Source organism: Embiotoca jacksoni, unplaced genomic scaffold (genome assembly GCF_022577435.1).
Source record: "Embiotoca jacksoni isolate LCO1_2020_lvr unplaced genomic scaffold, fEmbJac1.0.p SCAF_28, whole genome shotgun sequence".
Classification (NCBI taxonomy): Eukaryota; Metazoa; Chordata; class Actinopteri; family Embiotocidae; genus Embiotoca; species Embiotoca jacksoni.
This window is the reverse complement of record NW_027185379.1, coordinates 5,192,397-5,207,550: the sequence shown is the minus strand read 5'-3', so window position 1 is coordinate 5,207,550 and position 15,154 is coordinate 5,192,397. Positions and strand designations below refer to the sequence as shown.

Sequence of the window (15,154 nt, the reverse complement as noted above, 5' to 3'; positions counted from 1 at the left end):
CAACTTTTAGAATTTATTTGAAATCTAATCGTGTTTATTTATGCAGAAATATCGTAAATTCTTATTGGGTCAAAAACTTTGACACTTCTGGTTAGTAAATACTTTTTATGGACATGTTTTTCCCATCAGTGACAGAAACTTTGTATATATAAATTGCTTGTTAAAAGACTTTGGATACACACAAGAGCAGTGGTCAATGTAAGGTATTTTTGTACATAATTATTCACAATGCTTTAATTTACATTTTGTATGATAACTTGTAGCTTTATTGGTTGATGTGTTTTTAAATGATTGTTTGTTTTTGTGTGTATCTCATTTAAAAAAAAGGGTTAATTATCCAAATAAAGAATAAAAAAAATATTCTCCTTTAAAATGTCATTTTATTTTGACATTTTTTCTCCTCTCCAGTTGGATTTTGTCAGCGTCACCTCCTCTAACGTCCACTATGTGGCAGCACTGAACAAGCCTAACTGGCTGGTATCAGCTTCATACTGTACACACAGTATTTGAAGAAGTGCATGACTTTTTATTTCTATCTTTGGGAAGTTTCTTCTCTCGTTTTGTGACTCGATAACAAACCATATGATGAGAAAGCTGTTTGAGAGGAGAGAAACAGGAATGAATGTTTCTGTTGTTGCAAGTGACATTTTTTGATTGAATAAACGACTGAAAAACTGAAAAAGGTACATTCACAGTTTGTTTCCGTCAGTCACTAAAGGTAGAACATAATTCAATCAGCGACCTGGGAGGATAATACCCACTGGTATCATTAGGTCCTGAGCTTGTTTTTGGCACTCTTGATACTATCTCTATCACATTAAGTACTTGAGGGGATCACTGTGGATATAATCCAATATTGCACAGGAATAGATGTATGATGCAAACTCAGCCTCCAGTGCAACAGTGCTGAGATAATCTGCAGGATGCACAGTCATGTTGCTACACAGGTTCATGATTTGTGGAAAAAGTTGTTTTCCTTTTAGTGTTTGCTCTCCAACAGCAAATTAAACGTTTTGTCAGTTCCTGTTTTGCTATTTTCTTCTTCTTTGCCATCTGCTTGTCTTTTCTTCTTTTCTATCTAACAAGGACATCTTTTCTCGGTTTGTGCTTGCCGCCTCACCCTCCCCTCCCTCCCCTCCCTCCCCTCCGCACTTCCTCTTATTTCAGTTGATGTGACTCTGAGGTTTGGGTTGTCGTGACAATGGAGGACACAGACCTGTCTCTGTGCTATTTGCAAAGTTTCTGTTGTTGCAAGCATATTGCACATTGGCTGCTAGATAGAAAAAAAAAACCTGCACCACCATCCCCCACTCTCATCTTGTCAAACACATGTAGGCGTGAACGAGTTCTCAGAAAAATAAATGAGATGCAATGCTCTTCCTGTAATCTACACACAAACATGCACAGTTGTGATATTTGACATGTTTGAGGACAGTGCTGAAGAGACCCACACTTCCTGTATGACTAAAAACTTTTAAGAGCTCCAACGTCTCTACAGTGAGCCCGAAAAATCATGAAGTCTGCTGGAAATCTTTCATTCACTATGATCTTGTATAATGTTGCTATTTCAGAGAGTCGTCAAGAGTGCATTGGTAAAAGAGTTTTGAGATAATTAGTACACATCCACACATAAATTATTATTGAAATCAATATCTATCTGGTTCAGTCTTCAGAAGCAGGTTCCACCTCATATCTGTATGTCCTTAAAAGGGATGAAATCACACGACTCAGTAGTGATGCAGTCAGCCAGGACCTCATGAGTTCAGGCTTTGAATTTGCATGTGTTTGTGTGCGGTTGTGTGTGTGTGTGTGTGTGTGTGTGTGTGTGTGTGTGTGTGTGTGTGTGTGTGTGTGTGTGTGTGTGTGTGTGTGTGTGTATGTGTGCAGATGTGGAAAGTAACTAAGTACACTTCCAAAAATGTATTTCTACGTTGTGAAAATACATGTCAGTAAAATTGTACATAAAAATATATTAAACTCTGAAATATAATGTAAAATCAAAACTGAAAGTGTTCAAAGTACTTCAACCTTAAGCAGCTACAGGTTCATACGTACAATAAATTTAAAAAATATATTTTTAAATCTACAAAAACATACATATTTTACAACAAAAAATACTTTAATGTAGCTTTAGGGATATGTTCACACTTAACTACTATTCTTACCACTGTGTGTGTGTGTGTGTGTGTGTGTGTGTGTGTGTGTGTGTGTGTGTGTGTGTGTGGGTGTGTGTGTGTGTGTGTGTGTGCGTAAGTGTGAGTGTGTGTGACTGTTGCAACTCTTCCTGTGTTAATCACGTGGCTCAGAGAGGGTTGATAAAAAGATCTCGCTCACTTCTGGGTTTTCTTTCTTCTTTGGAGTCCTAATGCTGGTAAGAGCCTCACACTGATGACTGCTGCTTTAATTCTTCTAATGTTTCCAGTTAAAAGAATCTCAAATATACAGGAGTTCCTACTTTATGTCAGCTTCATTTTAATTGTCAAATGTTTTGTGTGTGTTTTTTTCTCTCTAAGTTATAAAATAATGTTAGAGAACCTGCCTTTATTCGCCCCATTGTTCTTCAGTATTTGCGATGGAGCGACCAGAAGCTACTGATGTACAGTGTTGTCACCCATAAAGTAGAAAGCACTACTAAACTTCACTGCACAGTGTAGTGTTTCCTACTTTATGGATGAGTATACTGTTGGCTGCAGAGGAACACAAAAGAAGAAACCAGGCCGACTGTGTGAAAGTTTTAACACCTGCTCAATTACTCTTTTGATTTTCTCATTCAATTCTGTATTGAGTTCATTTATTACAAATTAACAGGTTAACCTGTCAGAGGAGAACATTATTTAAATGAATGCAGTATAACCAGTGAAAACTGAAAGTTGTCTGTAGTTAAAAGAAAGCCAGTAAACATTGTAATTGTAACATTCAACTTTATTTCATGTTTCTGCTTTGTAGTTCTTGAATTTATTACATGATTTAAACACTAATTGTTTCCCAAGTTTCTGTTGTGATTTTTTTTTTTTTTACATAAAAGTTGCTGCAAAACTAGAAAACAAAAGTGTTTTTCTTTTTTCTATTTACATGAAACAAGCCAGTTAAAGAAAATATGAAAACAGGCTATAAGGCAAAAATGGACAAACTATATTAATACACTTTGAGTGTATTATTAAGGCTAAAATTATCTATCCATTGCCATCTGGTATTTCATTTTGTGAATTCTGTGCATACTGAAAGTGCATGAAGCCGCACAAATAAAAAAACTTTTACAATTTTTGTGTTTGATTTTTAAAATATGTTATTTGTATATTTTCTGTATTTCTTTTGCCCCCAAAAATGTGTAATTGTTGTTTGAATTTTTCAATAAAGGACTTATTTAACAAATGTATGACAAGAGCACTTTTAACTATAAAGCATCAATAAAGCTGATTGATACATGTAACATGAGTTAGTTTGCCTCTTTAACATGAACTCTAAAGCAAATGCAGCGCAAAACTATAACATAAAAATTTAAAAAATATGTTTTGACTCATAAAATGTCCTTTTAACTAGTTTTTAAAGATAAAACCAGCTTCCTTTTTTACTGTCTTGGCATGTGTAGCAAACATGTGTTAGCACATGTCTCTTCTACTCCCAGGGAAACGACTGCAGGAAGTTCGAAGGGACCAAACCTCGTCGTCCATGCAGATCTCCCTATAAATGAGATGAAAGTTAATTACGCTTGTGTGCAAACGTCAGTGCATTAATCATTGTGTTGTAACTGCAGCGAGGACGCTCACAAAGTAAAATCCATCTTGATCCATGTCACCCATCACGTAGATGATGTCTCCTGATCGAAAGTCGAGTTCAACCTGGAAGAGAAGCAGTTTGAGTCACTTTGTATAAAACTGAAAATTTGTTTTATTTTTTTTAACTTTTATAAAATGTAGTTTATGTGACGTCGTCGTGCTCACGTCACTGTCCATGTTGGGCGAGTTTTCCCAGGGATTGTAGTCAAATAAGGCCACCATTCTTTGAACAACAACATCGTCAGGTAAACAGGCCACGTCGCTCTGGATTGACGTTAAAGACATACCTGTGGGACGAAAGACGCAATCACCTTTGAAACTTTAAAACAGAGAGTCAACATACACAAAGGTCAGTGAAAGCATCAAACCTGGACAGACACCTGCTGAAAGAGATGACGTCCCTGTATGGGCACTGAAAGAAATGTTTATTTTCTTTTACATTTTGAAGTGATTCATTTAATAAAATGACTTTTTCTTCATGTTATGGGTTGTTGTATTGTTTATAAACTTCCTACAAGGAGCAGCTCGGTGAAAACAGCCTCTCACAGATGAACTCCGAGCCACCGGAGACTGATTTGTTCAGCCTCCTTTAACAATAACACCATGAAGTAATTATTGTTACTGTTCTGTCTGTGTGCAACATCAGTTTCCTGCAGAAACAGAGGGTTGATACCTGTGTGGTCCACGGGGAGGAATCCCTGCTGCATGAGTAGATGCTTCAGGTACTCGTCGTCAATCGAGACTTCAGCCACCATGTTGCTTGGCACGTAACCAGAGAGACCACCGGATTCACCGTGATAGAAACCATCAGCGTCTGTGTCCCCGAACACCTAAAAAAAACACAGTTAGTTTTATCACTTTATTTTGGATTTTAGAAGGAAAATAATGAGTGTATGTATATTTGAATGTTGCCGCGGCAGTGAAAAAGGCGGCAAATCACATGAATCTGCTGAAAACAGTGACAGGATATGATGAACAAAGCTTTGAGGCACATTGAGCTGGCCTAAATTTAAAACTAACAGGAAACACCGTCATGTTCTTTCAAAGCAGTTTTTCAAGAGATGAGGTGAACTACTCAAACACCCAAGAGAAGCTCTCAAATGTTGTTCTCACCTTGATAATCTGGCCTGGCACAAACGGAAGCTCCTCTGCAGCCGTCTCGGGGTTGGGAGACATCGCAGCAGGGTTGTATGGGTAAAGTGCCACAAAGAGTCGGATGGTTTGTATGGACACCTGGCTCGCCGTCTCCAGCTCCCATTCCCCGAGCTCCTCCGGAGTGGCGAGCCTCACTTCGTCTGGGTAAATCAGAACATCCAACTGGAGCCCCGTCTCCATTTACAGCAGCGTGAGCGCTCGACTGTCCACTGGGCAGACAGATGGCTGCTGTGGACAGCAAACCTCTCCTTGCCCTCATCCTACTTTGAGGTAACGAACGTAAGCAGAAGGAGCTGTAATCCTCTTTGAAGCAAGTGGATAGATCCATTAGTTCAGCACTGCTGGTGCACTGCAGCACAGCTATATGTACACTAAGGTTTTTTGTTTTTTTTAAAAAGGCATATTTTGTTTCAAATGCAGCAATTTGCTAAGGAAACAAATGCTGCTTCTAAAACACATGAAGAGTATGTGAAATATTTTGACATGGAAACATATATTTAAATATACAAAAAAACAAATCCCAGTAGTTGAATATAAAAGCAGAGAAGAGTTATAAACCCCGGATTTAAAACAAATTTGGATTTACTTTTCATGAGGAATAAAAAAAATCCTCTTAGAAAACCTTTATTTTAAAGCTGTGAACTGTGAGCGTACGTTCAAATGATTATTATCATTTTGTTTTATCATATTTTTGCATTAGCTCTGGTCTTATAGTCCTCACTTCTTCCTTCTTAGATAAAATGATAATGGAACCACACAAAGCAATATATGATAAAGGAAGATTTCACTCTGTAAAGACAATATAACATCAAACATCAGGCCTTTTTAAGCGTGATGACGCAGTGTTTCTTGGCCTGTCTACTCCTCCTCCGAACATGACTTGACCCAGTTTCGTGCCACGGAAAGTGATCACCACCTGTCTTGACCTCTGGCTGGGTTAGCAGATGATAATCTCCTTCATTCATTTGCGCTCGATCGAAACAGGAAGCCGCACTAACCAATCTCCACAAGCAGAGTGATCTTTGAAAAATGCATCGAGTACAGGCATCGAGTACATTTCCATTGTGTTCCCCTTTAGTTGTGAATTATTATTTTTAAATGTCAGAAATGTATTTTTCTTTTAATGTGATTTTTGTATGATCTCATTGTTTTGTTTGACTTTTAGATCGATTTTTCTTTTTAAATTTTTATATAATTTCAAATACAGTTTTTAAGCTTATATCCTATGATTATTTTTAATTCACGTGGTTAGCAGATTTTTGTTCTTCTGTGTGTCATGATGGTTGTGACGAGCAGCTACACATTTTCTTTACGGGAATAAAAAAGTTAAATTAAATTAAAGAATAACACTTGTTCACTTTAATTTTCCCTTTTGGCCAGAGGAGGGAGCTGTGGTTTTGCAAAGACTAACAGCAGTGGTGGAAGAAGTTATGACATCCTTTAAGTAAAAGTACCAATACAGCAGCAGAAAAATACTCTATTACAAATAAAAGTCATGCATTAAAGTAAAATGTAGTTAAAATACTTTAAATGTATTAAAGTAGAAGTGCTGGTTTGGTCCCTCTGACTGATATATTATTATATATAGACCACTGGTTTAATTATTACAATGTGTTATTTTTAAAAGTTTTTTTGTAGAGGTGTCATCTTCAGAGTAACTAGAAATGTAGGGGAGGAGAAAGCACAATATTTACCACTGAAATGTAGTGAAATTGAAGAATAAAGTAGCAGAAAGTTTGGTTTGTTAAACATAAGATGATGATTTATATTACATGATAGTTTTGCTAATAAAATATTTCATAATAAAGACTAAACAGTTAATGGTTAATTTGGCAAACTTCAGTGTCATAAATCTAAACAAAAGGCTAAAAAACGAGGCTTACAGTGTATAGTTTGGAGCACACAGCCTGCACTGGAGCAGGAATGGAAACGCTGCAGAACTTGCCTGAGAATTATCAGGTTTTAAATATTTCTTCAGTCCCAAAGTAATTCAGTGACACTTGTCAGTACATCAAAGCGTACACATCAAAAATAAACTTTTAATACGTACAGTGTTACACTGTGTGCAGCAAATTAAGCCTCGTTAAGAGACTTTTTTTTCCTCATTTCAGGTAGTTATGTACACCGAATTAGCTAAAAACAGTTCATTTTCTTATGTACCATTAGATGTAATGATAACTATCAGTGAATTACTTTGACTTTGAAGAAATCTTTAAAACCTGATTATTCTCGGGCAAGTTTGGAATTGTTCCCATTATTTCCCCATTAGTCTACATTATCTGCAATAATAGACAGTAAGTTACAATTACCAGGTGTTTTTAAACAACGAATGAGTAGGTTATTTATCTTTAGAGAAACAACAGTTACCTTTGTGCCAGGTATGTATGCATAGTCAATCAACTTGTCCCGGCCTCTGTCTCCAGCTTGCAGCCGCCACAGAGGACTCCATTTCCCATAAGACCTTTAGCCCAGCGCTGCTCCCGTCTGTCCCACAGGCCTGGCCCTCTGGTTCCCATGTAGGAGTGTTACATCACTGGCACAGACACCCACCGTTCCAAGTGATGACGCAGCCCAGGGAGAGTGTGTGAGGAGGAGGAGGAGGAGGAAGGGAGGGAGGGAGGGAGGAGAGAGGAGAGGGTGTCCCGTCTACAAGGAGCTCAGACAGACAGCAGGGAACAGCTGCAGCATTACGCTCGCGTAGGATTTCACTGCATTGCGATTTAAAATATCAGTCATTTCATCCCCAAAACCAGAGTAGAGCAGCTCGACACAGCAGCCAAATATCATTTAAAACATGGTTGATCGCGAGCAGCTGGTGCAGAAAGCCAGGCTGGCTGAACAGGCTGAGAGATATGATGATATGGCAGCTGCTATGAAATCGGTAAGTCCTTTAAAAAAAAAAAAAAAAAAGAAAAAAAAAAAAAAAACAACCAGGTAATTCTTATGACTTGGATGTGTGTGGATGATGTTGTATCGCTGCTTCATTTCGCGTAAAAGGCGCGTCCCGAAGTCTTGACTGATGTTGGCTGTTAATCTGCAGGTTACACCCGGCTCCTTATTACTGCACTACAACCAGGCGTCATTGGAAAATTATTTTTAATGTGTTTATTGTCTTGTCGCCAATCCACCGACAGCTCAGAGCCCGTTTTTTTCTTTTCTTGATGTGCTAACAAGCTGCTTCTGACATTCTCTGAGTCCAAATCGTCTGGTCCTTGGGCGGTGCCTTTCTGTCGCCCAAGCTTCCATGAAGGGATATTACAATGACATGCATGCAGGCCCGAGCTTCATCTCTCTGCTAATAAGAGGCTCGTTTCACATAAAGGCTCTGATGTGTTGCATTTGCTGCTTTTTTCCCCCCTTACCTCCCTTTCCTCCATTATGCTGAATTTATAAGAGCTTCTGCTGCTGGGAGCCATGTGAGGTTGCTCGGGAAAATGCCTATCAACTGCTGCTCCCTCATCCTCCTCCTCTTCCTCTTCTCTTTGTCACATAGATTAAAATAATAATAATAATGATAAATAACAGCTCATTTTAATACCAGTATATGACGCTGAGAGCCTTCATTGGAGCATGATTTCTGTAGAAAATGCTCCAAAAAAGAGCTGATCTTTCTTCTAAACAAATGTAGGAGGCAGCAGAATCTCTCTAGAATAGTCTTTGTCATATTGCAGGGAGTGAATATGATCAGATTTGATTACAGACTCGTTTTCTACCTTCTCCTTCGCTCTATTCCTCATGTATCCTTATGTCTCAATCAGTGCATGTGCTGCTTGTGCGACAGAGCTGATATCTGGCAGAAATTTCAAGTCATTTTGGGTTGATGACCCTGAGTAAGTGGTATGAAGTGGATGACATGGCTGACCAGCCTCACAATAGCTTCCTCAGCTCTTATTGGCTGGTCCTGAGGAGAGAGCCTTTTGTCTGCTTTTCCATCTGCCCTTTTTTTTTTTTTTCTGGCTCTCTGGTTAAGAAATTCTCGGAACTGGATTCACCAGTGGGTTAAAAAAAAACTGCTGTGTCACACCAGCTCATACTGGAACCAGCAGCATCCTGGGAGTCTCAGCCGAGCCTGCATGAGCTCACACACCGATTGAAATCTTTAAACCGAGGAACATTTTGTCTTACGTTCCCCGGGAGAGATGGAACGAGCCCCTGTGGATCGTTTGTCATCAAGGGTGTCTGGTTGCAGGAGGTGGGATGATGTGAGTGCAGGGAGGGATTCCTTTCCCTTTAAACAATCTGCCGTGTCAGTGCGGTCCAAACTGGGCCCTTTTGCAGGGGTGTGTGCTCTCCGATCAAAGGGAATCCCTTGCCATTGCAGCCAGAAAATGACAAACGACAGGCCGTCGCTTTTGTCTTCCTCATGAAAAATGCATGTGGAAATGCTGGTGCTGCACCTGATAATTAATATCATTTTAAAAATGCCCTTCCCAAGTTCCCAGAGACAAAAGATTTTTAACTTACATGATCTGAGATTGTGTTAGAAGCTGACAGGAGTGACATTTTGCTTAAATTAATTACATGTAAAACGACTGATTGATAGCTTTAAATGAGTATCGTGGTAGTCAACCCAGCAATGAGGTATTGTATCATTTTCATACGTACATATGTCTAAATGCAGTCCAGCTGGCATGGTTGTCAGCTGTGACCCATTAGTTTCCTTTAAGAAAAGAGCAGTTGAGTCATTGGATTAACAGGAATCTGCCTCATTTGACCGTAAATTCCGCACGTTTGTCGCCTGCAATCAAATGGGATCTTTGGATTTGTGTGGCAGTTTTGGACAGGCACAGCGAAGGCCACTCCGTCTCTATAGGTTGAACCCTGCTCTCCTTCCGCTCGCTGTGACGTCGGAGAGCCTGCGCCATCTTTGTGCTCCTCTGCCTGAGCAGAGAATGTCAGAAGCAGCTTATTAGCACATTAAGGTGAAGCTTTTCAGATGAAAAAAAAAAAATGCTTCAAGGTTTTGTTAAAGCTAAAGGACATGTTTCTCTTCAGTTATTGATCTGACGGAGGCCATGTTTCAGCACAAGTTGCTCTTCCAATCCAATAACCCTGAGTAGTATCACCCTCTTTATAGATACATAGCCTCTTTGACAACTACCTGACTCCTCCTGATCGTCAAAGTCTAAATTTAACGGTCTAACTCAGAGTGATGTCACGGCGTCGCGTTTCAGGCAGGTAAGAAGGTCAGTTTGAGCCAGAGAGAAGGTCACTGGGACACGTGAACCGCCTGTGCAGTGATGGTTTTCACTTACAGTGCAGCTGCCCCCGAATGCTCGTGGGAATATTTTAGCCACCTCCAGCTCTCCTAACCTCTCGTTTCCCAACCGACTATCTTGAATATCGTTTCTGACTAACGAGCATCAACTGTCCATGTGGCAGTTTGAGCTATGGGTGCACTAAATGAATGGATTGCCATGGAAACTGGGAATTGAAATGTTGCTCATCCTGAAATAGTTGTAAACCAAATTTACAATTTCAATTACAATGATAGAAAACAAATAAAAGCAGAACCACCTCACTTTTGAGAAGCCGTAGCCATGAAATGTTTGTTGTTTTGGTCAGAAATTGTTGCCGATTTTTTATGGATTGTTTCTCGAATGATATGCTGTGGTATTGATTCGCTTTTGCAGTCTGGTTCTCTGAGGCTCGTTCTCGTAAACTGGCGATTAAACGGTCCATCTTCTCCTCGTTCCAGGTAACAGAGCTGAACGAGGCCCTGTCCAACGAGGAGAGGAACCTCTTGTCTGTGGCCTACAAGAACGTGGTGGGCGCCCGCCGCTCCTCCTGGAGGGTGATTTCCAGCATTGAGCAGAAGACCTCGGCTGACGGCAATGAGAAGAAGATTGAGATGGTGAGGGCCTACCGGGAGAAGATTGAGAAGGAGCTGGAGGCCGTGTGCCAGGACGTGCTCAACCTCCTGGACAACTTCCTGATCAAGAACTGCAGCGAAACGCAGCACGAGAGCAAAGTGTTCTACCTGAAGATGAAGGGCGACTACTACCGGTACCTGGCCGAGGTGGCCACGGGGGAGAAGAGGGCCACCGTGGTGGAGTCGTCGGAGAAGGCCTACAACGAGGCTCACGAGATCAGCAAGGAGCACATGCAGCCCACCCACCCCATCCGCCTGGGCTTAGCTCTCAACTACTCTGTGTTTTACTACGAGATCCAGAACGCCCCGGAGCAGGCCTGTCATCTGGCCAAGACCGCCTTCGACGACGCCATTGCCGAGCTCGACACCCTCAACGAGGACTCCTACAAAGACTCCACTCTCATCATGCAGCTGCTCCGAGACAACTTGACACTGTGGACAAGTGACCAGCAGGATGACGAGGGAGGGGAGGGCAACAATTAAAGAGAAGCCACACTTCGAAAAAAAATATGAAGGGCCGGTGGACTTTGGCAGCCGCTTTTGCCGATGATACTACCGCAGCAGCAGTTCTTTATTTTTCCATGTGTTAAAAGAATCAAAAGAGAGGTGAGAGTGGAGGTTAAATCTTAGTTTAAATATATATAGAAATATATATACAGTTGAAAGGGGCCTCCGTCTTCTTGATTTTCTCTTTGACATTTGCCAAAACCACTGATATGTCAGTCAATCAGCCTGAAGTGGTTGTTGTTGGATTGAAATGGCAGCCTCACACTGGCATAGGAACTGATCTTGTTCTGTCAAGATAAGCTGCTTAGTTTGGTTTTTGCGTGATAGAGATGCATTTGAGTCACTTGAGAGAGAAAATGCTTGAATGGGAATGCCTCACAAAACTAGTTTGCATTGGTTCCAGTCGTAGTCTATAAATGAGAAAGGGCCCTGAAAGCCATTGATGTTAAACTCACACTAACAAATAGAGAAAGTTTTACTGATAAAATCCCCTAAATTTGAGAGGATAAATTACACACGAGTAAACTGAAATGAGGACCGGATAGATTAAATTAACTTCCCTCTTTCTATCTAAAGTGTATTTGGCATTGCACAGATTAGTCTGTAATGTCACTGGAACCATCGATTCTTTTGGAGGTGAAGATTACTAAAGGCAGAGACTTAACGATATAAAACAAAAAAAATGACAAAAAAATAAAATAAAAGCAGCTTCAGAGTTTGTGGTTTACTTCTGTGTTTGTTTTATTAAATGCACTTGCCTACTATACTGTTTCTTCAGTGTAAGATGATGACAACAATAATATCGATTATTCAATATTGTGCATGCTGGTGATGTATTTATATACAGTAGCTTGACTTTATTAACTTATACTGTGGGTGTTAAGTATTCATATGATTGAGAAAAACAGGCTTGGTCTGATGTTGATTTCTAATTTCTAATTTATTTCATTTTGTTATGGTTTTTTGATTTGCTATACCAAAATGGTGATCGTAAAAATTGACCTGTAATGGGCGTTGCTATAGTGACATGCAATATGTGTATTTAATTTGTCAATGAAAGAAAAAAAAAAGGAAGATAAAAACCCACCAGTGATCACTTAATCTTACCAGCTGGTGTTTGTCACATTGAAGTATGACTATGATATATTTTATTCTTTGAACAGTATTTAAGTACTTTTTTCTGTCATGCTATCCAGTTTTACTAATGGTGAAGTTTCCAGGCTCAATATTTCTGTTATGAATTCACAAACATGGACCATATTTTATTTCTGACAGTATAAATTTTTTGTTTGTTTGTTTTTATACCTTTTAGCTGTTCCTGAGTGACAAAAAATATCTTGAATGTGAGTCATTATGTAGCAGTTGCACAAAGAACCGAAATAATAGCTATGATAATAAAAAAGAATATGACTTAATTATACATGCACCATTTCCGTGGTGGTCTAGTGTATTGTTGTATCGTCACCCATCAGTAAATTTGTTTTTAAGGAAAACCATTTCACTGAAAAAAATGTTTTGATGCTTCGTTTTGTGCCCTGAGTACAGTACGTGCTTTTCTTTTTGTGCCTGTATCATTTTAATATGCCTCATTTGCAAGTTAACCTTTAACAGGAAAAATGATTTACCTGCCGCTATTTTAAGTTCCTGCAAGCATGTTTGCAAGAAGTTCTATTTTCAATTCAATGGTTCCTCACTTTTACGTGTCTGCTGTCTGTACAGCACATAGATATGAATAATCAACACCAATGCACTCCAATACAGTCAGAAGGACAGCATAGGCAAGTCAAGAGAGGTGGTTATTGATTTGCACGTCTTCAGAACAAACCTTAGACACTAGGAAGCTGCTTAGGAGCACAGAAAGCTGCTGAACGGATTTATCGTCATAATGCTGCTAGTTCTATAGATTATTACATTAATATATTCATACAGATGGCAGTTTATTTTTCCTAACAGATGGTAGTATTTGGGACTTTATTTTTTATTTTGGGTGTGATGGCCTAGAGAGAAACCAAAAGCCTTAAGGTCAGTCACACAACCTTGTTCATGTATGCCAATTATGTCACCGGCATGAGTCAGCCTCCATGAGCTCACACTGTGTGTCACAGCTGCTTTGATTTATTTTTAACGCAGTATAAAGTTGACAGTCTTGAAGGCTCGCCAGTTAAATTGCATGAAATCCTAATCTGCTCACACGGTTTATAAATATTAGAATGGAGTCGAATCTTTCAATTTTTTTCTCGTGTGTGTGTGTAGAAACGAGTGGAAAGCGAATATTCTCTCACTTTTTTTGTTGGAATATTTTTTGGAAAACCATATCAGGAGATTTTCACTCATTGCCAAGAATGCATACATTGTTGTATTCCTTTTTAATTACTTTGTCTTTTCTTTTTTTCTTCTCCGTGCTTTTTTAAGTTTTCATTATTTTGGATGTTGATCCTTGTTTCTGTGACATGAAAACCTTCAAAGATCAGAGGTTAAAAAAAGAATAAAATTTTAATCAAGAATTTGATCAAAGAAGAGCTGACCTTCTGGAAATTAGAGTTGGGTGGACGATAGCTGAAAATGGGATACAAACTGTATTGCTCTGAGGAATTTTTGGTTGCCATCTGTTGCCCATTAAAGTTATTTGTTTATCTGTATTTTTCTATATTTTCATTTCTGGCTGTAATCTAGCCATTTGCTGTCATACCAGAAACACCACACGTCATTCCTTGTCATTCTGTAAACTTACAGGTAGTCGACATTTCTGCCCACACATTGATACAGGAAGTCCCGCAGACCTTGTGTAACCCTTCGTGGGTCACATATCTGGTGTGTGTGGTATGTGTGAGTGTTTGCGTCCATATCTGGATGGGTATGTGCACTGTATGTGTTGAGCGTCTGTAGCTGAACATTTGAGATGGAGGCTATTAGCTGCAGTGCGGAGACGCTGCCAGCTCACACAGCGACCACAGTGTGTCTTAAATGAGGCTCTTTTTAAGGCCACTTCGCTAATCATTAACTAAATTAGGGCACAGATCAAAGAATACTCCGTTAAAAGACAACAGGTTTTATGATCAAGGCAGAGAGCTACATTAAAAATAACATTCCTGCATCTCAGGATGGACAAGGGCTGGAGAATCAGCATCTCTATTAGCCTGTTAAAGTCACCTGCCTGTTGTTTTGTCACAGAAAGGTTGAGTTTATCTCGGTAATTATGGGTATCTCTGTATTTCAAACTGGCAGTCGAAACCTGGCGCTGCTTGATGAGCTGATTTGGCAAGCTGCTGGATCGCCCACCCGCAGACTGCAGCCTCTTTGCTGCAGCTTGCTGCACTGAACCTTTCATGAGATGAAATTCTGTGCTTTGAAAGGTCCTCCTCGCCAGCCAATAGCTGACAGGCTCACTCTCCGCACCCACCAATCCCGCTCCTGTTGCTAGGGCTATAATAAGTATCCCACCGGCTCCTTGCTGCACTGCTCAGACACCTATTGCATCCTGTAAAAAATGAACGCTATAAGCACACGGGAGGCGGTAGGATTCAGCACCAACCGATCTTCAAGCTGGTGTTTTAATGCACTGCTACACTTTCAGGAACAGTGGCGTCATGGCTATTGGTAAATGCTGGTGACATTATACATCCCAGAACACATTGGGGCTCGCTGATGGACATGTAATTGAATCTACAGCAGCTGCAAATTCAATTTAGTACTTTTCATGACAAATTCTTTCAAATCAGAGCAAAACGAAATAGGTATTTGTCATGGAATGACGTACAGTTGATTTCGTCTTCATTAAACAAACACAGCATCCATTCAATTACATTGTTTATATAATTGATGTCATCTACATCCCTGGAGAAGA

The 15,154-nt window shown here is 39.7% G+C and overlaps 2 protein-coding genes across 2 annotated transcripts; one reads left to right on the top strand and one right to left on the bottom strand.

Moving 5' to 3' along the window:
- Window positions 1–2,901: 2,901 nt before the first annotated feature.
- Window positions 2,902–6,224, bottom strand: LOC138205360 (RIMS-binding protein 2). The gene is made up of 5 exons (XM_069161330.1): window positions 4,890–6,224; window positions 4,450–4,606; window positions 3,942–4,063; window positions 3,768–3,839; window positions 2,902–3,681 (listed from the first exon to the last, which is right to left on the bottom strand). Exons 1-5 carry the CDS (start codon window positions 5,109–5,111, stop codon window positions 3,616–3,618), a joined length of 639 nt encoding a protein of 212 aa, XP_069017431.1. The 5' UTR covers window positions 5,112–6,224; the 3' UTR covers window positions 2,902–3,615.
- A 1,374-nt stretch (window positions 6,225–7,598) lies between these two features.
- Window positions 7,599–13,949, top strand: ywhag2 (3-monooxygenase/tryptophan 5-monooxygenase activation protein, gamma polypeptide 2). The gene is made up of 2 exons (XM_069161329.1): window positions 7,599–7,812; window positions 10,630–13,949. Exons 1-2 carry the CDS (start codon window positions 7,726–7,728, stop codon window positions 11,284–11,286), a joined length of 744 nt encoding a protein of 247 aa, XP_069017430.1. The 5' UTR covers window positions 7,599–7,725; the 3' UTR covers window positions 11,287–13,949.
- The last annotated feature ends 1,205 nt before the right edge of the window (window positions 13,950–15,154 follow it).

Coding starts and splice junctions, on each gene's coding strand:
- LOC138205360 (XM_069161330.1), bottom strand. CDS start 5,111: ATGGAGACGGGGCTCCAGTTGGATGTTCTGATTTACCCAGACGAAGTG. Junction 4,607..4,889: donor TGCCAGGCCAGATTATCAAG/GTGAGAACAACA, acceptor TGTTTTTTTTAG/GTGTTCGGGGACACAGACGC. Junction 3,840..3,941: donor CGCCCAACATGGACAGTGAC/GTGAGCACGACG, acceptor CTTCTCTTCCAG/GTTGAACTCGACTTTCGATC.
- ywhag2 (XM_069161329.1), top strand. CDS start 7,726: ATGGTTGATCGCGAGCAGCTGGTGCAGAAAGCCAGGCTGGCTGAACAG. Junction 7,813..10,629: donor TGGCAGCTGCTATGAAATCG/GTAAGTCCTTTA, acceptor TCCTCGTTCCAG/GTAACAGAGCTGAACGAGGC.